Raw genomic sequence first — 27,697 nt, forward strand, 5'->3', positions numbered from 1 at the left:
TAGGCTTTGTCAGTCAAAAACTTAAAGGGTAGTCCTTTCTCAAAATTGTCTGGGAAATGATTAACCTGTTTCCTTTGATCCTTTCTGCTTTGTGGGAGGACAGTCAAGTAGCAAGGGTAGAGAATGCATTCTACTATTCTCGACAATGTTAAGGTAAACAGTGGGAGAAATTCAGCTGCTAAAGTGGTCCAACCCTGGCTATTTGGAGGGCTAGAAACTGTGTGTGTGTGTGTTCTTTCTGTAAACATACAGCTATTGAGTAAAAATATACGGCCATTTCCTCTAACATTTTCTTTCCTTCTTTTTTTTTTTCAGGCCTGAATTTCCTGCTGCTATTCACAAAGATGCTTTTTATCTTTAACTTCTTGTTTTCCCCACTTCCAACTCCTGCACTGATCTGCATCCTGACCTTTGGAGCCGCCATATTCCTGTGGCTGATTAACAGACCTCACCCCGTGTTGCCTCTTGTTGATCTGAACAAGCAGTCGGTGGGACTCGAGGTAACTTACCCAGCACCTTTTTAGTTTGTCAAACTTGATGGAGCACAAACTAATTCAAGACCTGAGGATCACTAGTGAAGGAGACTTGGGGGCGGGGGTGTAGTATGGGAAAATACGCCTTTTTGATTAGCAAAACAACCCAAAATCTATAAGTCAAATTTTCTAGTCATGGCATATTTTCCTTTGTAATAAAAATGAAATCACAGCTTTTACTGGTTTTATGATGCCAGTAATCTAGATCTGGGGTTGGCAAACTACAGCCTGCAGGCAAAATCCACCCTTTTCTGTGTGAGTAGCAAGCTAAGAATGTTTTTTATATTTTTCAAGGGATATGTAAAAAAAATTAAAAAGAGTGATAGATCATATGTGTTCCACAAAGCCTAAAGCATTTACAAAGCCCTTTACAGAAAAAGTTTGCTGACCCACGATCTAGATGAGGGAGTCAGTACTTTGGGGACAGGAGAACATTTTCATCAAGACACCCAGTGTCTGAGAATAGTAAAGAAGTTATTGAGTTAAATACCAGCTTTGAGTTAATGTTCCCTCTTAAAACGACAGACATTGAACTGGGCTTTCCCCCTCAATTCCCTGACTTTGCAGCAAATCACACCGCCTCCTATATCTCTAAGCTAAGGGAAAGCTCCAAGAATTTTCTCTCATGATTTTTCATTCTTCAACCCTTTTCAGAGAAAAAAGCATTCCTGTTCCTTTGTAAAGCTAACCCCTTCTGATCTTTTTACAAACTCTGTTCTTCTACTCGGGAATCTTACTCCAAGTTTCCTCCACTCTCCGCCCACCTCCCTTTTATTTGGAAGATTTTTAGCAGCATCTTCCTGTCCTGCTGATCCTGCTGCCTCAGGCCACCATCTCTTTTCAATCCTCCCTTTTCCCCCGGAGTCTTTAAGAGCGGTCCATTTGTTGATTCCCTCTTCTGAACTTCAACTCACTGAGATCTGACCTTTATCACTACCATCTCCCCAGACTTCTCTGCATCACTCAGAATCTAACTTCTTAATTCAGTGATTCTTCAGCCTCTTCCTTTCAATTGACTTGACACTTCTTCTTTCCTAAAACTTCTACTTTTGCCTTTCATCGTATCCTTCAATGAGATTTCTTCCTAAGAAAGAAAGATTTCTTTCTTTGTCACTTAAGTTCTTTCCTCTCCTCATCTTACAGTGTCGGTCTCACCATCTCTTGATTCCTCTAAAGCAGGGGTTGGCAAACATGTTCTGTGAAGGCCAGACAGTGAAGAGTTTAGGCTTTGCAGACCACGTGGGTTGTGTTGCAACTACTCAACTCTGCCGTTATAGCGTGAAAGCACAGAAAATATGTAACTGAATGCGCATGACTGTGCTCCAATAAAATTTTATTTTAACAGTGACAAGCTATGTTTGGGCCCAGATTATAGTCTGCCAATCCCTGCTTTCAGTCCTCACTTCTTTTGAGAAAACCCCTCCTCTTCTATGACATGAATATGTACCTAAAAGTCTATGACGCCCAAATCTGACTTTCTACTTCTGACCTCGCCTGTGAGTTCCAGTCCATCTCAGTGACACTCAGGTACCTCAGGCTCCACACATCTTTGTACTGCATGTCTTCTCCCTTACACACACACACACACACACACACACACACACACGCACGCATGCACCCTTTCCTGCTTCCCTTCCTGCTCTATCTCAGTTAAATGCATCTCTTCTTACCCAGTTGCCTAAAGTTGAGTTGAATCATCTTTCATTCTTCCTTCTTCCTCAGTCCATCTATGTAAGTAGACAGCAAGACCCCATCTTTCTTTTCTAGAGAAAGAACTTCATTTCTTTTCTTTTTTTTTTTGTGGTATGTGGACCTCTCACTCTTGTGGCCTCTCCCGTTGCGGAGCACAGGCTCCGGACGTGCAGGCTCAGTGGCCATGGCTCACGGACCTAGCTGCTCCATGGCATGTGGGATCTTCCCGGACCGGGGCACAAACCCGTGTCCCCTGCACCGGCAGGCGGACTCTCAACCACTGCGCCACCAGGGAAGCCCAATTTTTTTCTTTTTCTTTTTTTTTTAATTTATATTTTTTAATGGTTGTTTTTGGCTGCATTGGGTCTTCGTTGGTGTGCGCGGGCTTTCTCTAGTTGCAGCGAGCGGGGGCTACTCTTCGTTGTGATGCGCGGGCTTCTCATTGCGGTGGCATCTCTTGTTGCGGAGCACAGGCTCTAGGTGTGTGGGCTCAGTAGTTGTGGCATGCGGGCTCTAGGGCACAGGGTCAGTAGTTGTGGCGCATGGGCTTAGTTGCTACGTGGCATGTGGGATCTTCCCAGATCAGGGCTCGAACCCGTGGGCCCTGCATTGGCAGGCAGATTCTTAACCACTGCATCACCAGGGAAGTCCCAAAAGAACTTTATTTCTGATGTCTTGGCTTAATGTGACATCTGATGGAAATCTCCTGATGCTCCAGATTAAGTCAGATCTCTTGTTATAGCCTCATGGATTACCTGGTACTTTTATAGCCCTTATCTTGGTAGTCATTTCCAGTTTTGAATGCTTATTTAATTGATGCCTATGCTTCTCTAAACTAACTTTCATGGGGGTTGAACCATGCCTATAGCTCTTACTGCAGCTCCGGGATCTAAATCAGGGCCTGACCCTGTAGTTCCGCTGACATTTCTAGACAAATCCCTAGGTACTCCCTCTTTCTCAGATACCCTGTTCTCGAGCTGCCCACCAGAATCTTCAGTGTGCTTTCTTGCCTCTGGACCTGCTTTTTTTCATTTTAGTTGAAGTATAGTTGATTTATAATACTGTGTTAGTTTCAGGTGTACAGCATAGTGTTTTTTGTTTTTTTTTGTAGATGATATTCCATTATAGGTTATTGTAAGACACTGTATAACTCCCTGTGCTATACAGTAAATCCTTGTTGCTTGCTCTGTGCCTTTATTCAGGCTATTCCTTCACTTTGAATTATCCTCCTTTCCCTCTGCTCTATGAAACCACATCATTTTGGTAAACGCTTACTTATCTTCAAAGTCTCTATTGAAATATTATTTCTTCTCTGTAGCCTTTCTACTTGATACAGAATTGTTCACTTCATTCATCTCCCAAAACAATTATTACAGCATGTACATCACAGTATTATATTTGCATGTTTTTCCCTTCTCGCCCTACCCCAGCTCCAAAAACTCTCGTTTATGGGGTGCTCATGGGCAGTAATTTTGTCTTAACTCACTTTGCATCTACAGTAGTTGCCCAGTGACTGGAACATAGTATGCATTTGATAGATGTTTAAACTTAAAGTGATTTTTAAAAAACGATATAACTATAATATTATCTCTTTTGTGTGTGTGTGTGTGTGTGTGTGTGCACGCACATGAGTGTATTCCTAGGGAGGTGGGGGGAGATTGCCAAAAACATAACTGTGACAATCTCTGGATTTCTCTGATATGAAGACATCACAATTTTGAGATTTAAAACATTGATTGATTGAGTACTAAAAGGGTCATCGCTGTGACCTCAATAGTCAGTGTTTATGTTCTTTTCAGTTCAATCCATAAGGGTTTGGAAAGGGTGGGGAAAGACTCAGTCTTAACCTAAACTTGGTCTTGTGTCTTAGGGAGGAGCACGGAGGGGTCCTTGCCAGGACAATGGCCTAATACGTTACTACTTCTCAGATGCCAAGACGATGTATGAAGTTTTCCAAAGAGGAATTGCTGTGTCTGGTAAGCCTGGACGTCTCACCTTGCCTGTAAGACCAAGGTGGGGTCCTGTTCCCTACCTCTCCTTCCCAGTCTCACTTCTAAAACTCTAGCTGTTTAAATGTGGTGGTCCAAGAAGAATCACAAATACAGCGTGGGGGGGATGTGAGCACAGTATCAGGATGGGTGCTGTAAACTGTCTAGTAGGACAGACTTGGGTTTGAAACCCAGTTCTTCTATTTCCAGCTGTGCGACTTTACATAAACCACTTTGCCTCTCTGAATCTGTTTCTCACTTAACACAAGGAGAACTTCCTGGCCAAGTTGTTGTTAAAGAGTTAACAGTAGCAAAGTATTTTGATTAATTCAGTAGTACATTATGTTTGTTTAGGAACATGCTTTTCATAAATGCAATTCCCTGCGTTATAGAATCTGAGCCAGAATTAGTATTCAGGCCTCCTGACTTCTTACCTTGCCCTTGGCCCCAGTGCCATACTGCTGGCCCATGCTGCTGCCCATAGTATCACAGAAGGTAATTATCTTTTGGACTTTCTTAGAAACATCACCACATGACCTTTGGTAGGGTCCTTTGGAAAATATCAAGGCTCAGTAATTCTATCTTGTATCATTGAACATGATGCTAGGTACACTAGTTTCCTTTCAAAATCAACTGGCTGATAACTCTCCCTATAACTTTTTTCCTTTGGGTGATATTCAGTCCAGGTGGAGGTTTACCTCTGTGACTTCTTCTCATCCCTTCCCTTCTGCCTTTTAATTATGACTACGACAATATTTAATAGTCGAGTGCTAACCAGCCTATTGTATTGCATGGATATCATCTACTTTATCTTCCCTACATCACAGGGATTAGTTGCTATCACCCCATTTTTATTTATTTTTATTTTTTAAATATTTATTTATTTGTTTGTTTGTTTTGGCTGCGTCTCATCTTAGTTACGACATCGTCGTTTGCTTGGTTTTTTTGGTTTCTTTTGGCTGCGTTGGGTCTTTGCTGCTGCGCGCGGGCTTTCTCTAGTTGCAGCGAGGGGGGGCTACTCTTTGTTGTGGTGCACGGGCTTCTCATTGTAGTGGCTTCTCTTGTTGCGGAGCACAGGCTGTAGGCGTGCAGGCTTCAGTAGTTGTGGCGCACGGACTAAGTAGTTGTGGCGCAGGGGCGTAGTTGCTCCGTGGCATGTGGGATCTTCCTGGACCAGGGATGGAATCCATGTCCCCTGCATTGGCAGGCAGATTCTTAACCACTGCGCCACCAGGGAAGTCCCTCACCCCCATTCTTTAAAGCAAGGAAACAGAGACTCTGAGATTCAGGAACATTTCAAAGGAGACAGAGCTAGAAAATGTTGACACTGATACTGAAATCTAAATCTGTCTGTCTGGCTAGATTATTCTGTTTTACGTCAGCTCTTAAGTGTTTTATAAAAGTTGTTGCACCTCCAGACAATGAAAGGTTTTTGTAAAGGAAACTTCTATCTGAAGTCTCTAAAGGGGACTGTACTTACTATTTCTGGCTCCAAATTAGTACTGATTTAGACTTCCAGGCAAATAACAAACACAAACCAATGCAACCATTAGTTTTATTTATATGACAACTTAAGATAGTATACAGCTAATACAATAGAGTTTCCTTTGGGATTTTCCATTTTTTGAAGTTTTCTTCACTGAGCATGTGTTGTTATTGTAACTAGAAACAAGTCATTGAGCATGTAATATGTGACACATAACACTGCTTCATTTAGAAATTTTATTTCAATACTCAATTAAAACTAAACAGGTAAAGTTAAAATGGCTTCTCATGTAAGTAGGCTTGAAAAATCCAACCTGGCTATTTCCATAGGAAAATGACATGTCTGTTTACAACTGGGATTGAATACATCAGCCCTAACCTCTATCTTTAACCCCTAGCCAGTAGATGATCCATGTTGAGAATCACCTGCAGATAATGTTTAAAATATAGATCCTCTGGCTCCACCTTGTTGTTTTTTTTAATTTAATTTTATTTATTTATTTTTGGCTGTGTTGGGTGTTCGTTGCTGAGCGTGGGCTTTCTCTAGTTGGGGCGAGCAGGGGCTACTGTTCGTTGCACAGGCTTCTCATTACGGTGGCTTCTCTTGTTGTGGAGCACGGGCTGTAGGCACGCGGGCTTCAGTAGTTGTGGCACGCAGGCTCAGTAGTTGTGGCACACGGACTTAGTTGCTCCGCGGCATGTGAGATCTTCCTGGACCAGGGATCGGACCCGTGTCCCCTGCATTGGCAGGCGGATTCTCAACCACTGTGCCACCAGAGAAGCCCTCCACTGTGTTTTACTGAATTAGAATTCCAGATAGTTTGACCTAAGAATATGAGTTTTTAACAAAGCCTTCCAGGGATTCTGCATGCCAGAGTTTCAACTCTACCCAGCTTTGGGACCCAGTTTTGCTGAGAAGTTGTTAAAGGGTGGATTCTTTTTAGATGGCCACATCTTAGAACAGAAGACCTAAGTTGCTTAAGTTAATCAAAGGCTAGGCTGTTGCCTGGTCAGGACTTTGGCTAATCAGACTGAAGCTGATTAGGGCACAGAGTTTAATGAAACCCCAGTTGGGTGCCCCTTTGGGCCAGTTAGTCGACTTGTTCCTTAGTCATGGGCCTCTGCTAGTATTTTCATCAACAGGGAAGTGCTAAGGAGATGCAGTATAGTTTTTCCCACCTTCATCAGCTCTGCCACTTACTGAGTGAGCTTGAAGCTGTCTAGCCCTTCATGATTCTTGGTACCATGGGGAGAACAGTAGTAATTGGGAAGACCCAATGAGTTAAAATGCCTAGCACAGAGTAAGCTAGGTACCATAAATGGTACTTATCACTGGTGATTAATGTCAGTACAAACACTCCCATTGGTAGAGCACCAGTGGCACACACTCTAGGCTGGAGCAGTGGCTGTGAACTCTAAACAGGACTTGCCTGGCTTCAGGGAAAGTCTCAGTCTGAGACTCGACTTCTTGAGCGTTCATGCAGCTGTTTCAGCAGAAAGAAAAAGAACTAATGTTTCCTGTGGACAGTCTCCACATTCTTTTTTTTTTTTAATATCTCTTTAATCAGAGTGGCTATCTCTTTCCTGCTTTCTTTCCTTTTTCCTCTGTCACTTAGTCTGGAAGTTCACTTATTTACCTCTGAATTCCTAGTAACCTTCTCTTTGAATGCTTCCTCTTGGCTAGACCAGAATTCCTCTTGGCAATTTGGCTAAATCCTCTATGTAAAATTTCCTTCTCTTCTGCTTTTCTATTTATAACTCAGTCTCATTCTGGCTTAGATGTGGGGTCTTCTCGGCCAGTTAGAGTTGTTCCTTAGCCTAACAAATACCATGACTTTCGTGGCTTCTGTGGCTGCAATTACTATTTACTCTAGTAAGTGGATGTTCCCAGACTTATTGTAATTTTAAATAAGGCTGAGTAGTTTCAATGCTCAGAAGTGTAATTCTTCTGTTGTCAAATGTAAGACAATAAATGTAAGTTGTAAAAATATTGATGGCCAATGTGTGTGTACATGTGTGCTCCTGTATGTACTCATATGTGTGTGTGTTCTTGCAGTTCTTTATGAGTCTCAGTATCTCAGAAGACACGCTCATACAAACCGGCAAAGTACATTACCAGATAAAACTTAACAAATGAGGGAAAAGGTCCCACTTTAATAGCTGTTAAAGAAACCTAGACTAAAGCAATAGCTTTCTAAAATTTTTTTTATTTTATTCATTTATTTATTTATTTTTGGCTGCTTCGGGTCTTAGTTGTGGCCCATGGGCTCTTTTCATTGTGGCGCATGGGCGTTTCTCTAGTTGTGCGGGTTTTCTCTTCTCTAGTTGCAGTGCATGGGCTCCAGGGCGCGTGGGCTCTCTAGTTGTGGCACACGGGCTTAGTTGCCCCACGGCATGTGGGATCTTAGTTCTCTGACTAGGGATCGAACCCACATCCCCTGCATTGCAGGACAGATTCTTTACCACTGCACCTCCAGGGAAGTCCCTAAAGCAATAACTTTTAAAAGCTATTTAACCAGAAGACATATTAAAAAGAGACTATTTAGTGTCTATGACTTGATATATTGCTGGTTGGAGAAAAGCAAATTGTCACAGCTGCTTCACCAAGCAATGTGGTGCCAGGTATCAAAAACCTGAGCCGTCTGACCAACCATCCTCACTCCCAGCTGCTGCCATCCTTCCCAACACAGTTATTTCATTTAAAATACTCTATTCTAAGAAAAATTTCTAACTTTGAAATGATCAGTTGGAAAATATGCATCATACCATTACCATTACCAAGATTGAGGTGTCAATCTTGGAAACAATCTCAATGCCCATAATGAGATAAATTCAGCTATACAGTAGAACCCTTCATTACTTGGCCATTGAAACCTCTACAGAGAAGAAATAATAACAGGGGAATATTTATATCAAATGGGGGAAGGAAGCAGGATACCAAAATATACATGTGGAATGAATATAACGCTGTAGAACTATCAAAGGAAGTATGAAAGAAAATATCAGCCTTAATAATGGTGTTTATGTGATGAGATTATTGATGACTTGTATTTTGATTTTTTTCTAAATTTTTATGAACATATATTTCTTTCATTGTAGGGAAGCTCAATCCAAGCTTATCCAATATAGTCTATTAGTGTTTACTTGTGGGCTTTTGTTTGTTCACGTCATGTGGGCTAGTCCATACTCATGGCTTTCCCCAAATGCCTGTTACCATGGAGGTCACACATTCCAACATGGAACCACCCTTGTTTTGTAGCATTTCCCAAGTGTTTCAAATGTAGTTTGCAAGGCTCCCTCTGCCTTTGAGAACTGAGTACTTACTGCGTTTGAATTTCCTTGGCACATAAGAGAAGCTCGCATCTTTACTGGATTTATCCTTTGTGTCTTGTCTCTTCCTAACCTTCTTTAACCTTCTCTGGTCCAAGAATTTGCAACTGGAGCTGATTTTCATTTAATGTTATGTTTTTAGACAATGGGCCTTGCTTGGGATATAGAAAACCAAACCAGCCCTACAGATGGCTGTCCTACAAACAGGTAAGTCAGGCCCATGATTTTGGATAAATTCTTTTGCTTGTGTGGTATCTTGAGCTAATATGATCTCTTTTGGGTCTTGACTGCTTTTTTTTCTCTCTCTTTACCTCTCTCACTTGTAGGTGTCTGATCGAGCAGAGTACCTGGGCTCCTGTCTCTTGCAGAAAGGATATAAGCCATCACAAGAATACTTTGTTGGCATCTTTGCTCAGAATAGGCCAGAGGTAACCATGCTGAAATTAACTCAAGGAAATGAGTCAGGGCTAAGTCTAAAGACTTTAAACCCTACCCCAAATCCAGCACTCTGACACTTGCTGATGACTTATCAAAGCTGTTTATAGACCTCAGATTCTTTGAATATTGTTCCACTTAAAAGTTACAGTGCAGGACCTCTTTAATCCTGGTTGAATGTCTAGTGCTATTTGCTAGGTGGCTGGACTTCTCTTACATGTCTCCCATTATGTGTCATTTTAAGTCAGTCTGTTGTATGAAGAAAATAAGGAAGCTATGAAGGACTGGCAAGTAAGAGCTTGAGGATGATGTGGAAAGGGATGAGTTTGTACTAGAATTGGAACTTGCACATTGTACGTGAACTAGCAACCAAGGCATCCATTGCTACTGAGACCAGCTGTAGCCATCTTTCCACAATGAGTTGAAAAAAGGCTTTAGACATTAAGATGATTGGAATTAAGCTTATCTTCAAGTTCAAGTTAAGTCATTAAACCCAATATCCTCAGAGAAAGCCTTTGTATGTCTCAGAAGAGTTGGATGACATGTGCTCACCCGAGCCAGTTGCTTAACTAAAAATCCAAGAGGGCCCTGGCTGCACTTTTAGGTGCATCTACATACTTCATCTTCATTACACCCAGCCTCAATAAGAAGAGGTATCCTTGACTCTAGTTCAGGAACTTAACACCAAACCTAGTATCTTAATCTACGAGGGCTTCCATAACAAAATATCACAGATTGGTGACTTAAACAACAGAAATTAATTTTCTCACAGTCCTGAGCTTGGAAGTTCAAGATCAAGGTGTCAGCAGGTTTGGTTTCTCCTGAGGCCTCTCTTCTTGGCTTGCAGACGGCTGCCTTCTTGCTGTGTCCTCACATGACCTTTTCTCTGCCATCCCCTGTGTTTCTTTCTCTTCTTATAAGGACAACAGTTATATTGGATCAGGGCCCCATCCTTATGACCTCATTTAACCTTAGTTACCTCCTTAAAGGAGCTGTCTACAAAAACAATTGCAATGGGGTTAGGGCTTCAACATGAATTTTAGGGGGAACACAGTTCAGTTCATAATGCCTAGGCTGACCTTCAAGGTCCACCATTAGCAGATTCCGGCCCACCTTTCCAATTCATTTCCTGTCACTTTTTATGCTTTCTGATGTGTACTTAGTGATGTCATGCAGTCCTATCTTTGTTCATTCACTTCCTTCTTCCTTGAATACCTTCTCTGCCTCCATCTCCATGACCAAATCCTACCTGTCCTTCAAAGCCCTGCCCAATTTCCATCACTTTTCCCAAAGCAGTCCGAGATAGCCTACCCCACCCCTGAGTGTGACTCTACCTCAAGACTCCCTAATGCTTTCCATAACACTTATGGATAGAACTTATTACACTCTCCCTTTGTTTTATAGTTGTTTCTGCACCTATCTTATCTTCTTTATTTAATTATATTTTATAGCATCAGCCATGGCAGTCCCTAGGGCATCACAAAAAAGGTGATTTTTTTTAAACCAGAGCCACCAAATAAGCATTTGTTGACTAAATGACTGAATTAGTACATTTCCTTTTCAAAGCATAAGCTATTCCTTATTTGAACTTCTCTCCATACAGTGGGTCATCTCTGAGTTTGCTTGTTACACGTACTCCATGGTAGCTGTCCCCCTGTATGACACCTTGGGAGAAGACGCCATCATATACATTGTCAACAAGGGTAAAACTTTGCTATTACAGTTTTTTTAACATCTTTATTGGAGTATAATTGCTTTACAATGGTGTGTTAGTTTCTGCTGTATAACAAAGTGAATGAGCTATATGTATACATATATCCCCATATCTCCTCCCTCTTGTGTCTCCCTCCCACCCTCCCTATCCCACCCCTCTAGGTGGTCACAAAGCACTGAGCTGACCTCCCTGTGCGATGCGGCTGCTTCCCACTAGCTACACTTGGTAGTGTATATATGTCCATGCCACTCTCTCACTTCGTCCCAGCTTACCCTTCCCCCTCCCCATGTCCTCAAGTCCATTCTCTACATCTGCGTCTTTATTCCTGTTGCTATTACATTTTAACTTGATTCTTTCTTGATGCTGAGTAATTCCTCATTATCTGCTATTGTTAACAGACTTAGAATACTGTGACCAGAAAAATGCTCAAGTCTCTCTTGTCCTGTAGTACCTATGATATAATTTAGAGGGAAGTTACAAAAAGCCCACGAGGCAGGGATATAATCAGATAGAAGGTTCAATGAAATGCTTCAAGGTAGTGTAGTATGACAATATAGTTTAGCAATAAGACTATTTTTGCTGGCCACCCTGGATGAAAGGCCACAGAGTTAGTGAATAACTTTTTAATTGACTGTATCACTATGAAACTACTAGTTTAATTTCCTATTCTTATAAATCAAAGTCAGTATAGCTCACCAGCATGTACCAATGTCCATGCTGAGTCTGTGGACCAAATTACCACTGTTAGAGAAACACGTTCAAGTTCAATGGGCAAATAAGACATATACTAGATGTTACTTTCTGTCCCAGAACTAGTAGATTAAGTGAGTAGATCCATTTGAACTATAGACATAATCAGAAGGTTTCTATTTGTGTAAACAAGTATCAAAGCAAATGCTAACAGTAAAAATCATAAATGCTTGTCTGCTAAAATCCCACTTGCCTCCTCCTCTGCCTTCTAATTCCTCCTCCCCTCTCCCCCAGGTAAAACACACTGGCAGGACCATATCTACATGATTCATACACGTTGTCCATATTCTTAAGCAGAAGGAATTTTGTGGCTCCTCTAGAAACTATAAACTGTTAAGCACATGCAAGGAAATTAAGTGATTCTGTTTCAATTAAGCGTATTTATTAATCAGTGGAATGTTTCCGATTTTATACATTACAAATCTGATTTACAGACATCATCTCCTTTGGGGACCCAGTAGCTTTGAAATTTTCAAGAATCTCTTCCTCTTTGCAAGACAGTCTGGTACACAGCAAAGCAGGAGGGTAACCCCCTGCCCTATTTCTGCTTTCAGCTGATATCGCCACGGTGATCTGTGATACGCCCCAAAAGGCATTGGCCCTGATTAGCAATGTGGAAAAAGGCCTCACCCCGGGCCTGAAATTGATCATCCTCATGGATCCCTTTGAGGACGACCTGAAGAAGAGAGGGGAGAAATGTGGAGTTGAGATCTTATCCCTGCTTGATGCTGAGGTATGGGTCTGAAAGTCAGCTCACAGCTGGAAGGCTGGTCTGATGCTGTGGGCAACTTGCAGGACTTCTGTACAAGGGAGCAAGCTGTTGTTCTCCAGGGTGGAAGGAGAAGAGTAAATTACACTCATGCTGTGAAGCTTTGGGAATCATTTCCCCAAGACCACTCAGAAACCATGCCAGTGGGTGAGGAAGGTCTGTGGTCAGTGTGCACAGACTTCCAAGTAGAGGATTTATAAATGCAGAGGCTAGGGGGCAGTTAAAGATAGGATCCTGGAGCCAGGCTTCCTAGGTTCACGTTCCAGCTCCACATCCATTAGTTAGGTGACCTTGGGCCAGTTGCTCCACATCTTCCTTTCCCCCTCTGTAAAATGAGGATGAAATAGTCCTTACCTCACAGAGGAGTTGTAAAGAGTTATATGAGAGAATATAAAGTGCTCAGGACAGTAATATAAAGTGTAGTAAGCCTTGAAATGTTAACTGTTCATTTTATTCAAAACGATTTAGCAGTGGTCCTAGAAGACTGAACCATAGGAGTCTGATGAGAAGTTTGGACATTTGGGATCGGCCCTCTTGAGTTGATATTCTAGAGAAAACTTATACTCTACCCCAAGGCTTCCATTGTACCTGAATGTTGCCTTCTGGGCCTGATCCAGGTTGGAATTTTGGTTGTATTCCCACAGAGGTGTTCTCAAGCAAAAGGGAAAGGGAGGGCTGTATTTGTCCTAAGTCTTCCCAACTCAACTAATGTCTTTCTTTCTTGGTTTCCTGTTCATGCAGAATTTAGGCAAAGAGAACTTCAAAAAACCCGTGGTAAGTTTTCTTCTGCCCAAATTTGAGTCTTTCCATATTCAACTTTCAAAGCTCACGGTAGACTAAGCCCTTGTGCTTTCTCCTCCAGCCTCCTGCACCAGAAGATCTGAGCATCATTTGCTTCACCAGTGGGACCACAGGTCAGTGCCCAGAAAGTTGCCCCAGAGGCCCCTGGTCAGCCAAAAACATGGCTTGAGCCACTGACCACTAGTGGGCTGGTAAAAATACCCTACAATAAGCCCTATCCATAGGGGCTTATAATCTAAGATTGCTGAGTACAGATGCCTGCATAGAGAAACCTATGCATAAGCAAATAAATGTCACTGAACACAGTGGGAGGTGTTTACATGCTATGGAATTCAGGGCTCTTAAAGGTGGCATCGGAAAGTCAACTTTCTCCCCCAGCCCAGACTCTCTCAAGTTGACATCACTGGAGTGGTTTCACTCAATCAAGATAGCCCAGTGGTAGTTCTACACAGATCACTCCGTGTCCTCTTTCTCCCCTGTATGTAATTATCTAGCTATTAGAACTCAATACATTTTAACGTGATCCATGATGATCTAGAAGTTATATCCATTCCACTGTGCCCAGTTTATAAAGTGATGGCTAGGTATTGTTGTTAGATCTGAAGTCTTCAACATGAAAACAGCACGGGGAGGGGGGCGGGTTACTTGGGATTTTCTCTTTGACTGTGTTGCTGTCGGTGACTGTGGCTATGCCCTGTGTGGTAGCACAAGGCTAAGGCTGCGGTCAGAAGTAGAATCTCTGGAGGCATCAATCATTCATAAGCCGAGTCATACACTGTTCATAAAAAAAACAGTGACAGGAGGAGCTCTCGGCTCCCTGGAACAGAACCAATCGCATGTAGCTTCTCATTTCAATGCCAAAGGCTACCTATTAGCCATTTAACAGGTCTTTCCACCTCTTGTTTCCTACAGGTGACCCCAAAGGAGCCATGTTAACCCATGAAAATATCGTTTCAAATGCTGCTGCTTTTCTCAAATGTGTGGAGGTCAGTGGTCAATTGAAAAGGAGGCCCTCGTTAAAATGGGAATCTGTCATAAGATTTTAAAGTTAGAGGAGGCAGAGGGGGAAGAAACAGGTTGAAGGCCTGCGTGTGGACAAATACTGGTGCATCTTTGTCTAGAGTTTTGCTCTTTTAGGGTCACTGCAGATCTCTGCACTCAGTGCAGTTAGGGCACCCCTTAGAGTTGCACAGTGCACACCTGTACAACTGTATGCAGCGGTCCTAGAAAGAAGAAGTGTTTAAATCTTCTTTGGAAGAGAAAGTTGGCATTAATCCAATGTCGTCTCCTTTCCATTTCCTGATCCATAGTATACTTTTGAGCCCAGTTCTGAGGACGTGACCATATCCTACCTCCCCTTGGCTCATATGTTTGAGAGGGTTGTACAGGTAAGGATCCTATATTCCTAGCAGGTATGTGAAAAGAGGGTCCTGACTTGCTAGTCCCACGTTTATTCCAAAGGCAGCTCTGCAACATTTACAATCTTTTCTCTAACGTGAAGGACAGGGCAGGGAGTTGGCATGGCTGAGTCCTAATCTTGGCATCACCCCATACCTGCTGCAGAGCCTTCATCTGTTGAGTCTGTGTGTGTCCCACGGAGCAAATGCTTCCTCCCGCCTTCACACAGGGTGCCTGCAAGTCCAGGGAGCTCATAGCCGGGAGCTTACCATCTACCCTCAATTCTGAGCAGGGATACGAGGCATTGTTTTTTCTTTTTTCTTTTATTTGGGTTAGAATTTTTGAAGACCTAGGGTTAGAGAAAAGGAATTCCCCACAGAGGGGTGGAGAAGGAGCCTTTGATCCAGGTAAGGTGTCCAGAGTGTTTAAGGTGGAGCTGTTGAGGACTGCGCAGCAACTGGCGGGGAGAGCTGGCCTTCTGTGAGTGGACGCCAAGCTTTTAGGCTACTCTGAGGCTGATTTGAGAACCGAAAGCAAAAACACTGGTGTTATTAGGGTTGGAAAATCCTCTCTCTGATCCATGCTTAAATACCTCTTCAACCAGCTTATCTGTTGATACATGAAATGCCAAAATGGAAGATTCAGTTCCTTGGGCTAAAGTGTTGATATCTGATTAATAAAATATCAATTCTAATAAGCATATTTTTTCACATTTTATCATTTCTGAAACTGAGATGGTCTTACAATTGTAAGCATGTTCTAGTTTGAGTGGCAGTGTTTTTTCTTAGTGCTACATAACGAATGGTCTCTTACAAAGGATGATGCCTTAGACCCTCACCCAGAGCTGTGGGCAGAGTAGGGCTGGGCCTTCAGTCTCACAATCTGTCTTACCTGTCCCGCCACCTCAGCAGAAGTGAGTTTCCATCTTGCCTAGGGGGTAGGGTCTCAGAGTTCTGGGTACATGAAACTTCAGGGGTCGGGCGTCCTGTCCAGAGAAAAGTGCCCATGGACATCCTCAATTCTGTTCCATACAGGCCCCACCCAAAGTGGTCCTTTGGCTCTGAGCTCTGCTCTTTGGTTTTGTTTTTAGGCTGTTGTGTACTCTTGTGGAGCCAGAGTTGGATTCTTCCAAGGAGATATTCGGCTGCTGCCTGATGACATGAAGACCCTGAAGCCCACCGTCTTTCCCGCGGTTCCCCGACTCCTTAACAGGGTCTATGATAAGGTGCTAACCTTGCTTCTGTTGGGCTGGCCGTGAGCTGCCGGAGCTGTCTGGGGCTTAGGCCTGACTAAAGCTCTTAGGAACTCTATGTTACTAAGAAACGTGCTCCACTTCTACCCCCAACCCCTACCAGCATCCACTTATAGCCACATGTACAAGTGCAGCCATGAAAAACCATAACAGGTGAAACTCCCTTTCCTCTGGATGAGATTACTTGGATGTGATCTGGAGAAAGAGATTAATTCAGAGTTGGGGAGCCCCTCAAAATTCAGCTGACTTACTGGTAAATTGTTACTCTGATTTCATAACACTTACTGGTTTAGTGTGCTTCTTGCTGAGGTGCCAGGCCCCACGGTAAATATTTCATATGCGTTCCATCATTTAATTTCTACAAAAGCCCAGGAAATCATGCCAACACTTATAATCCCTTACAGATGAGGAGACTGAACCTTGGAGGTTAAATAACTTGCCCAGGGTCAGATCTAATAAGGAGTCGGGCCAGAATCCCACTGCCACATAGCAGTTTTAGCTGTCATTGATCACTGCTCTGTTCTTCATTAAGGTTGGCAAAATGGTGATTTTTCTAATCCAAGCATTTCTCTTGCCTTCATTAGCTGAGATTCTTCCATAAAGGCATGAAAATTATTTGATTTTTTCCTTTATCAGTCTTCAAAATAATGAACTGGTACCCCAGTGATCTTCAAAAATGGCCAGTGGGATGTTTTCTTTGTAATGTTATGATACTACATACATACATATGATACTGAATCAAAAGTCCTAACAGTGGTACCCAATCAGCTGTTTAATCAGTACTCCCAGGTAACTTTACTATAGATAGATGCTGACTACCTTTTGAGGACATGCTATCTGAGTTGTCAAGGTTGTTTGCTAAGGACAAGGAATCTGGAGGAGCTGGAGCTCTGTGTGTATGTACTAAGTTCGCTTATTTCTTTTATTTATTTATTTATTTTTTTACGGTACGCGGGCCTCTCACTGTCGTGCCGTCTCCCGTTGTGAAGCACAGGCTCTAGATGTGCAGGCTCAGCGGCCATGGCTCACGGGCCCAGCCGCTCCACGGCATGTGGGATCTTCCCGGGCTGGGGCACGAACCCGTGTCCCCTGCATCGGCAGGCGGACTCTCAACCACTGCGCCACCAGGGAAGCCCCACTTCTTTCTTAGTGTGGGCTCATCATTATTCAGCACACCAGTGCATGAATAAGAGCCTCTCTCTTCTGAAGCTTGGAGGCACTATGTCTTGCTCACTGATGAATGGCCTTGGTGAGTATCTCCAATAGGTTTCCAACTAAGAGGAGCTGTCACTCTGCAGGTACAAAATGAAGCCAAGACACCCTTGAAGAAGTTCTTGTTGAACTTGGCTGTTGCCAGTAAATTCAGTGAAGTGAAAAAGGGTATCATCAGACGCAACAGTTTCTGGGACAAGCTCGTGTTTGCAAAGATCCAGGTACGTTGGGTAGATTATGGATGGAGCCAGGTAAGTATCTGGGCTGCCCACTGACTCAGCACACTCTGCTTTTCCTTTGATGGTCAAGCATCTCTTTAACTGGAGAGCCTTTTGCACTTTCTGTGTTCACTCACCTTTTGAGATCTCTCCTGGACAACTTTGTCACTAAAGGGATTTGGTCAAAAAGCAGAAAGTGGATTTTTCTTAGGTTCTAGCACTCTCATTCTCTTAGGTGGTCTGTTGAGGTTGTAGGTAATGTGAAGGGCCCAAGAATACAAATTATCTGAGGAAAACAAAAAAATTGCAGGTCTGGTCCCAGCTATGGATGGTGGTGACAGTAATGGCTAACATTGTAAGTTCTTTTCTACAATGCTGGACCCTATTCTAAGTGCTCCGTAAATTAACGAGTTTAATTCTCATGACAACACCAGGTAGGTAGGCTGTCCTACCCATTTTGCAACACAGGAAACTGAAGCAAAGGGAATAGTCTTCAGCAGGTCTTTTGTGTCTATTAAACAGGAAAGCCTGGGCGGGAAGGTTCGTTTCATGGTCACCGGAGCTGCCCCCATCTCCTCTCCCGTCTTGACGTTCCTCCGGGCAGCAATGGGATGTCCGGTAAGCCAAGCACCTTTTTTCTGATGATAGCTTATTTCACTTTTGCACAAATAAAGCTCACTATTTAAATAAAAATGAAAACACAGACGAAAAGTACCACAGAGAAAGTCAGCCAAAATCTCAAAATCAAGTGAAAATACCCTTCCAGTCACCTCTGAATGCACCTGTGTACAGAAACCTTTACACAAATGGCATCAGTACTAACAAAATTTTGCCATTTGCAGCAACATGAATGGACTTGGAGTGCATTATGCTAAGTGAAATAAATCAGAGAAACACAAATACTGTGTGATATCACTTACACGTGGGATCTGAAAAAATACAACAAACTAGTCAATATAACAAAAAAAGAAGCAGACTCACAGATATAGAGAACAAACTAGTGCTTACCAGTGGGGAGGGGGGAGGGGCAAGATAAGGGTAGGGGAATAAGAGGTACAAACTATTAGGTATAAGGTAAGCTACAAGGATATATTGTACAACACAGGGAATATATCCAATATTTTATAACTATAAATGGAGTATAACCTTTAAAAAACAGCATCAGTGGGCTTCCCTGGTGGCGCAGTGGTTGAGAGTCCGCCTGCCGATGCAGGGGACACGGGTTCGTGCCCCGGTCCGGGAAGATCCCACGTGCTGCGGAGAGGCTGGGCCCGTGAGCCAAGGCCGCTGAGCCTGCGCGTCCGGAGCCTGTGCTCCGCAACGGGAGAGGCCACGGCAGTGAGAGGCCCGTGTACCGCAAAACAAACAAACAAACAAACAAAACCAGCATCAGTGTTCTAAAATACTTATTAAACAGTGCCTCATTAACATTGCTCCTTGTCAAATAAACATCATTTTAATGGTTTTGTAATAGTTTATTGAACGTACCCAAATAAGTAATCTCCTATTGATGGACACTAGAGTTGCTTACCACTTTTTGTTTTGTTATTATAATCAAGCGATAAGGATACTTGTGTATATTTATGCAATTATCAATTTAGGATAAATCCTTACGAGTGGGGATTATTGGGTCAAAGTATATGGGTTTTTTACATGTTAATGTAGATTTTCACACTTCCCTCCAGAAAGGTCTTGTCTTTTTTATGCATTAATGCAAATAATGCACAAGTCCTGATATCCCCATATTCTTGCTAGTGCTTTTTCAGTCATTTAAATCTTAGCCAATGAGATACATGAAAAATCTTATTGCAACTTTGTTTCTTTTATTAACACTAAACATCTTTTCTACTGCTTATGGGCACTTGTATTTCTTTCATGAATTACTCGATTACTTCCTTATAGAAAAATGAGCAAAGGATAATTTGGTTCTCTTTCACCTTGCTTCCTAGGAGTTCTTCGTATGGTCATAAAATCAATCTTTGTTGTGTTAGAAATATTTTTCCTAGTCTCACCTTTTTGCACTGTGTATTGCTATATAAAAGTTTCAAATGTGTATGTAGTCAGTCACCTTTTCTATGTGGCTTTGTAATTGTTTAGACAGGCCTCCTCACCCTCAATATTGCATAAATCTGTTTTCGTCCAGATTTTCTGGTAGCCTTACGGTTTTACTTTTTTCCAGGTAAGTCTCTGCTCCACCTGGAATTTAGTAAATGGGCTTGAGTACAGATATAGTCTCATATTTGTTTTTCCACAAACGGCTAAGTAGTTCATTCATTCGGCCAACATGCACAACATGAATGAAACAACGGCCTAGAAGAGAAAAACAAATACTGTATGCTAACACATGTATATGGAATCTAAAAAAAAAAAAAAGGGTTCTGATGAACCTAGGGGAAGGACAGGAATAAAGACGCAGACGTAGAGAAAGGACTTGAGGACACGGAGAGGGGGAAGGGTAAGCTGGGACGAAGTGAGAGAGTGGCATGGACATATATACACTACCAAATGTAAAATAGCTAGCTAGTGGGAAGCAGCTGTATTGCACAGGGAGATCAGCTCGGTGCTGTGTGACCACCTAGAGGGATGGGATAGGGAGGGTGGGAGGGAGATGCAAGAGGGAGGGGATATGGGGATATATGTATACATATAGCTGATTCACTTTGTTATACAGCAGAAACTAACACACCATTGTAAAGCAATTATACTCCAATAAAGATGTTAAAAAAAAAAAAGGTTCTGAATTGATGCCAAGGTCAGAGTTCCTCTGGTCTTTCAAACTAGCATCCTCCTGGCGAGTCTTAATACCTTCCTTTCCCTCAGCTCCTAAAACCAATAGGTAAGAAGGTCCTATTGCCACAGCCCTCCCAGAAATGCCTTCCTCTCCTTCTCCACCAGCTCTGCCTATGACAGGCCATAGCCCCACTGCAGCCCATGCTCTTAGGTCCCCACATCCCCTCTCCAGTCAAGATTATCCTTTATACCAGGAGTGGGTAAACTGCAGCACAAGCTAAATCTGGCCCGTTGCCTGTATTTATAAGTAAAATTTCAGTGGAACACATCCATACCCACTTATTTACATATCGTCTACTGCTGCTTTGGTGCTACACTGGCAGAGTTAAGTCGTTGAAATAGAGACCAAGTGGCTCACAAAGTCAAAAATATTCACTATCTGGTTCTATACACAAAAAGTTTGCCAACCCCTGTTCCATACCACAGCTATTTCCCTTAAAAAATGCTACTCACTTTCTTCAGCTCCTTCAGTAGCACTCCATTGCCTTGGTTCAAGTCTGGTTGCCATTGGGTTGCCCATCACTCAATGAATAACTTGCTTTTTTCCATCAGCCTGAAATGCCATATTTCCCAAAGTATAGTATGTTTCCATTACTTTGGTCTATTTCTGGACCCTTTTGGTTTTTTTTTTTTTTTTTGCGGTACGCGGCCCTCTCACTATTGTGGCCTGTCCCGTTGCGGAGCACAGGCTCCGGACGCGCAGGCTCAGCGGCCATGGCTCACGGGCCTAGACGCTCCGCGGCATGTGGGATCTTCCCGGACTGGTGCACGAACCCGCGTCCCCTGCATCGGCAGGCGGACTCTCAACCACTGCGCCACCAGGGAAGCCCAGACCCTTTTGGTTTTTGAGTGAATCCACAGTTGTAAAGATTTAGCAGTTCAGGCATAAATTCAAGGTATTAGGACACTAAGTGTCCTCCAACTCTCAGAGACCTTGCTTTCCTCATGTCTTGCCATAGGGCATGGCCAGCTTCTGCTTTATCTTGAGTAAGTCTCAAAGCCCTTCTTTGGTTTGCGCAGGTCTATGAAGCTTATGGTCAAACAGAATGCACTGCTGGCTGTACAATTACATCACCTGGGGATTGGCAATCAGGTAAGTTCTTTGTCAACTGGGCCGGAGGCTCAGTGGTTGGGAGTTCTAGATGAACTAGGACGCAGGCGTTTAGATAACCTCAGTGCTGTGGATGAATGTGGCAGATGCCAAACCTAAGCTTTGGTCCAGGGCTTCCTATCTTGGCTCTCCAGCACTGGTGCCAGATGACTTTTCAGTTTTATTCTTTTAGAGTCAATCCATAAATATCTCTGAAATACGGCTGGAATTATCACCGTTTCACGGTATCCTGGCTGATTCAGTATGGTGTGTTTTAGGCCACGTTGGAGTCCCCATCGCTTGCAATCATGTGAAGCTGGAAGATGTGGCTGATATGAACTACTTTGCAGTGAACAATGAAGGAGAGGTGGGTAGGCTGTGCCGGGCAGTCATTTTCAGACAATCATAGTGGGGATGTTTGCATCAGAAAAAGCACACAATTGTGAGCAGGTTTGTGTTTGATTCTATTCAGAATTTTAGCAAGGAATTCAGTGTCTCTGAGCCTAACTTTCCAGTCCCCACAATGGGGATTAAAATCTGGTGCTCTTCATACATTAGTGGAAAGCATCAAATGATTCAAGGTGGTAGGAAAGTAGGTGTTTTGCAGCAGCCTTTGCTATTGTCACCACCTTGTACCATCTTATGTGCAGATCTGCATCAAGGGTACCAATGTGTTCAAGGGATACCTGAAGGACCCTCAGAAGACAGAGGAAGCCTTGGACAAGGATGGCTGGCTTCACACAGGAGACATTGGTCGCTGGCTCCCGGTGGGTGTTGCTTCAAAGCTTCTGGGAGTCCCTACAGAGGAAAATTAGGTGACTTTTCCAAAGAAGGAGTGTAGTAGTCTATTTTGTTGTTGTTGTTGTTGTTGTGATTTTTACTTTTATTGAGGAAGAAGCTGTGATAACTCCATGGGCCTATAGTGTTTGCCTTTTATGAGTTTCAAAGGGATGTTTCTTTCCACTTATATATGGAGACATATCAAAACAAGGATGCAGGATTTCTAAACAAGGTGGATGCAGAGGCTAGTTTTTGCCCCTCGGTGACCTTCACAGCCTCTCTTGGTGGAAGACACTGAGACTTTTTAAAAGCATAGCTTGCTAACAATTGGCAGTAAGTAGTCTCTGTCAACCCCCTCTGTTTTCCTAAGAGAGGAAATTAAGGCATGGTAATGATGGAGCCTTAAACCCCTGTGGAGGATATTCCAAGAGCTTTCCTCTCTGGAAGGTTTTCGTCTACTATGTGCTGGGGGCGCAGGAATGTAACCAGATTTAAAACTCCCTTCTTGCTCAATATTCTCAAGATTTAAGTGATATTCAAGGAATATTTGACAACAGATCTCTAAGAACACTGGTCCTAATGATGTATTTCATAGATTTGGGTCTAGTGGTATTTTGCTAACAGATCTGTTTCTGTATAACGAGAGTTCTCAGTTCTAATAAGCCTACAACGTAGGCAACAGATGTGTCCTCCCACTGGAGTTGTAAAGGGCTGAGCCTTATTAATCACTTTCAGATAATGTCTGTTAGGCTGAATTGATGGCTAATTTCTTGAGTCGGCCTTGTTAATGGTTCCAAGGTTGGTTCAGTCTGCTGCGCTGTTCAGGGTGTGATCACGTGGACTGTATTTGCCACTTGTCCCAATTCTATAATTCAGATCCCTAAAACCAATTAGCCCAGAGAAATGAAGCTGCAAATGACCTCTGGTGGCTGGTCAGAGAGCCCTCCCCAGCTCTGCTTCTGTCCTAACAAGCGCAATTACTGACTTGCTTGATTAGCGGTGGCACAGTAGAGCTGTATAGCCTGCTCCCGGATCTAACAGGAGGGATACAGAAAAGGGAGTCAAGGAGGGGGAGAGCTAATTCAAAAGTCTTAAAAAAAGATAACACCTTCCCTATTCCTGAGAGTTCTGGAAAAGGAGTAATTGGAAATTAAGTTGTTGGAAATTCAGAGCTGCAAAATTTCTTCGTTGGATGAGGCAGCCATTTACACAATGCCAGTGGGTCCGAGGGACGTTTTCCAAGACTGCCCACTGACTCTTCAAAGACACACGCAGTATAGACAGGTTTTGAAGAAAGCTGCCTTCCTCCCCTTTCCCCAAAGCCAAAAAAGAGAAATGAAAGATTGCCCAAAGGTCAATGGAGAGGTCAAGTTTAAAGAAGGAAGATTACCTCTGACTTCACCTCTCTCTTCACTGACATCACTCAATAGGGCTCAGAAACACTGATGGTGTTATCTCTGTCTCCTGCAGAATGGAACTCTGAAGGTCATCGACCGAAAAAAGAACATTTTCAAGCTGGCCCAAGGAGAATACATTGCTCCAGAGAAGATAGAAGATATCTACATCAGGAGTAGCCTGGTGTCGCAAATTTTTGTACATGGGGAAAGCTTATGGGTAATATATATTGTCTTAACAGCAGCCAGTTTCAGGCACAGACCATGCCAACTTCCATAGCTAAAGGAAATCTGTATAGGTAGATTTAGGATGAGAAGATCTGAGCTTATAAAACTAGAGAAATGAAGCCACACTCCAAACCTCAAATAAGGCACTATAAATGAAAAAAAATTCTTTGAAACTATGATAGACTCTGTAAACAAGTCAGTAGAACTGTTAAAACAGTTATACTAAAGGGTAGCCATTCACCAGAAGAGCCCCATGGTGCACTTCGTTCCCACTACAGTAGGAGTTCTTCTGGCACAAACTGTCTTATATATACTGCACTTGAACTTAGCTTCTTGGGAGTGGGGGAGGATTGATATGGACAGGCCAGAGATGCTTTAAACTTAATGTTGAGCTCCACTTCTATTCATGTTTGAATAGAACAGTTTTGTAGAGATGTTGAGTGGGAAAATGCGATCAGAGTTCCATGAGGGTTTGAAATATATGGTGAGAAAACTGTAGGACGCCAGCACTGAATTTCAGGGCTTGGGAACAATCATGCATTCTGAGGTAACGCTTTCTTTCCCCACTGGGGGGCAGTGCTGCGCTAGCTCACATGCCTGTTTCCTTTCCAGTCATTCCTAGTGGGAGTGGTGGTTCCCGACCCAGATGTGCTTCCCTCATTTGCAGCCAAACTTGGGGTGAAGGGCTCTTTTGAAGAACTGTGCCAAAACCAAGTAAGTCTCACTCAGAAAAGCCTATGCCCACCCATGGGCCCGTCGTGGGAGGGGGAGGCCTCCCCAGCTTGGGCACCCACAGCTTCCTAGAGCCTCCTCTCTGGAAGAACAGACCCTTGCTGGGCGTGGACTGACTGCTTTTTTATTAGACTGGAAGAGAGGATGGGGAGTTTAAAAACAACAACCAAAATCCCTATTCTTTTTATAGTAGCATGTGCATTGTGGAAAAAATAACTGGAAAATGGGGAATTAAATAATGCCATCCAGAGAAAACCCCTGCTACCATTTAGATGTTTTTTCTTCCCATGACTTACTTTCTTTGAGCAACATTTAGGTATCACATGTGCTTGCACATACCCCCATATCCTGCTTTTATCCTGACGAGCTTAGCAGGCATTTTGAATTGGTTCATGCTCAGCCTTTCCTTTAGGCTCTTTTTCAACAGCCATGCTCTGAGCTATGTTTTACATCCCTAGGTTATAAAGGAAGCCATTTTACGAGACTTGCATAAAACCGGGACAGAAGGTGGCCTTAAATCCTTTGAACAGGTATGTACGACTCGTGTTATCCTGGTCTCTCATGTCGTAAAGTTTTAAAGTTCGCATTTATAATGGGGTTTAACATTTAAAAGTGCAGTTTCCAAGGAACTGATTTTAGAGGTACTATTAGCCCATTAATGACACTGACCTTTGCATTTACCTGTCCAGCCCCTTCATGCTGTTCATTATTCCTCCTCCTTCTCCACTCATCTTTCCCAAATTATTAGTGCCTGAGAATGGGCATGTGTTACCTTTCTCTTTACCCTCCCACTTCATCAACGCCACTTTTATAAGGGGAAATATTCTTTAAGCGTCTTCACGTAGCATTTAGAGGGCTCTGCGGAACGGTCCACATCACTATTAAACACGTGTGTACGTGTGCATCTTCTCTTCCAGGTCAAACGCATCTATCTTCATCCAGAGCCATTTTCCATTGAAAATGGGCTCTTGACACCAACCTTGAAAGCAAAGAGGGGAGAGCTTGCCAAATACTTTCGGACTCAAATCAACAGTCTGTACGAGAAAACCCAGGAGTAGGTTAAGGTACTTACGGCTGCGAGGGGCTCAGAGGTGGCCTGCCTTGTGGGAATATGGATTAAAAACTAATCTTACATTCATTTTTTTTTTGTCTTTCCTCCTGTCTGTTGTTGTAGCTACCTACTAAATTATAAAACCATAGTTTTGGGCTTCCCAGGTGGCCCAGTGGTTGAGAGTCCGCCTGCCGATGCTGGGGACACGGGTTCGTGCCCTGGTCTGGGAAGATCCCACATGCCGTGGAGCGGCTGGGCCTGTGAGCCATGGCCGCTGAGCCTGCGCGTCCGGAGCCTGTGCTCCGCAACGGGACAGGCCACAATAGTGAGAGGCCCACGTACCGCAAAAAAACCAAAAACAAAAACCATAGTTTCAGGGCTTTTTAAAAATATTAAGTGAGAGAACTTACCATGTGGAAGCTTAGCCTTGAACTAAATAACTCTTGTCCTTCCCATCTTAAATGTTGCTGGCATTTAGGGCTACTTCTATCAAGATACCTTTCTTCAAGGTCCATTTGTATCTTGTTCCTTCCTTGTGATCTCCAACCTTTATAAGTGATAACTAGTTCAAGGGCCAAAGTGACCCTTTGGGAATTCTTCCGTGTTTTCTAGTAAACCTAAATTGTTGGCAGTCTCAACATTTAGGCCTTCCAGTGTTCAAATTAAGAGAACTTTAAGTTCTGAAAAGCTGTTTATAATTCATGTTTTCTAACCATTCCACAAAACCACTAACATTGAGTTTTCAGCTATCACAATATTAATTAATCATATCTGTGAGACAAATTTCTTCTTTGTACTTCTGTGTCCACTGAAGTTTGTGTCCAGAAGGGAAAACTTTGATCACTGAGCATTTCCTAAACCCTGTAGTTTCTCTGACTTGGGAGAATTTAAAACTGGGCCTATGAAATTTTGTCCAAAAAGTATGTTCTAAAAGTGTTTTCTGCAGTATACCTGGTAACTGAACCTCTTCCCGACAGTTTGCTGCTGAGCTGGAAGCTGTGGGGGAAGGAGCTGAAACTCATGTCAAGTGCACTTTTCCAGTAAATGAAGCAAGCACTGAGTAACAACCTCCTGAACTGGGAATGAAGACCTATGGGCAAGCATGAAGCCTGCACAACAGGCTTACCTTCTGGGAAGGAACTGACTGATCTTTCCTCCCCTGACTCAGTTCCTGCTGTACCTTACACCCCTTCAACACATGCTGCTTCCACTTGTAAATGTTAAGCATTCAGAATAAACCACTGCAGATAGCTTAAGCTGTGGTGTGTGTTTCCCCACAGACTGTGATGAGAACCAGCCTCAGACAGGACCCCTTAACAATCATGTAAGCTAGTGGCTCTCAAACTTGGCTACACACTAGAATTACCTGGGAGTTTAAAAAGATATTGAGGCCTGCGTGACACTTAAGGGATTCTGATTAACATGGTCAGGGGTACAGCCTGGGCATCAGGACTTTTAAAAGGTCCCCAGGTGATTCTAGAATGCCACCAGGTTTGATAGCTACGTTGAAGACCAGGCCTTCTTATCCCACAGCTGTGAATAATAAAATAAATACCAGTCGAACCCTAACTCCAACTGAGCACAATTCGTGTTCTTTCTCCTTTATCATCCAAGTAGTCTTGAACAGTGTTCCTTTCTGGTCTCTCACCGGAATTAAGGAGAATGTTCCTGGATGGTCTTTCTAGACCCTGAGCCCAGAAGAGCTGAGGAAACGTCTATTCTTGGATATTTGAAACAGAAGGGCAGGCAGGAATTAACTTCCCTCCATGTCTAACTCCCACTTTCTCCCTGACCTCCTCTCGCACACCCCCTTCACTCATTCCAACTGCACCACACTGGCTGCCTTCCTGTCCTCAAACATGCCAGCCACATTCCAGCCTGTTGTTCTGCCTAAAATGCAGATACTCCCAGAGACATGTGATCTGTCCCCTCATCCGCTTTAAATGTCACCTCCATCAGACTGTCCCACCTGCTTTCTTCATAATATATGACTCCATCTGACATATATTTTACTGTCTGTCCACCTCCCTACCCCTCACTGGAATGAGGCAGAGT

General features: G+C 43.1%; 1 protein-coding gene across 2 annotated transcripts; it reads left to right on the forward strand.

The window, feature by feature from the left end:
- Window positions 1–329: 329 nt before the first annotated feature.
- On the forward strand, window positions 330–26,845 carry ACSL5 (acyl-CoA synthetase long chain family member 5; the record flags this gene model as incomplete). 2 transcript variants are annotated; one of them, XM_079713791.1, is made up of 21 exons in its annotated part: window positions 330–500; window positions 4,096–4,201; window positions 9,171–9,235; window positions 9,355–9,456; window positions 11,067–11,166; window positions 12,482–12,660; window positions 13,438–13,470; window positions 13,559–13,610; window positions 14,410–14,483; window positions 14,808–14,885; window positions 15,986–16,120; window positions 17,446–17,580; window positions 18,100–18,195; window positions 21,388–21,460; window positions 21,736–21,824; window positions 22,108–22,224; window positions 23,708–23,851; window positions 24,472–24,573; window positions 25,050–25,121; window positions 25,509–25,655; window positions 26,620–26,845. In XM_079713791.1, the coding sequence occupies 20 exons, from the start codon at window positions 345–347 to the stop codon at window positions 25,647–25,649; spliced, it is 2,049 nt and encodes a 682-aa protein (XP_079569917.1). In that variant the 3' UTR covers window positions 25,650–25,655; window positions 26,620–26,845. The 2 variants fall into 2 exon arrangements, with proteins under 2 accessions (XP_079569917.1, XP_079569916.1); XM_079713790.1 differs by lacking the exon at window positions 26,620–26,845 and having other exon boundaries at window positions 345–500; window positions 25,509–25,723.
- Window positions 26,846–27,697: the final 852 nt, after the last annotated feature.

The sequence above is a fragment of the Hyperoodon ampullatus genome, assembly GCF_949752795.1.
Source record: "Hyperoodon ampullatus genome assembly, chromosome: 1".
Classification (NCBI taxonomy): Eukaryota; Metazoa; Chordata; class Mammalia; order Artiodactyla; family Ziphiidae; genus Hyperoodon; species Hyperoodon ampullatus.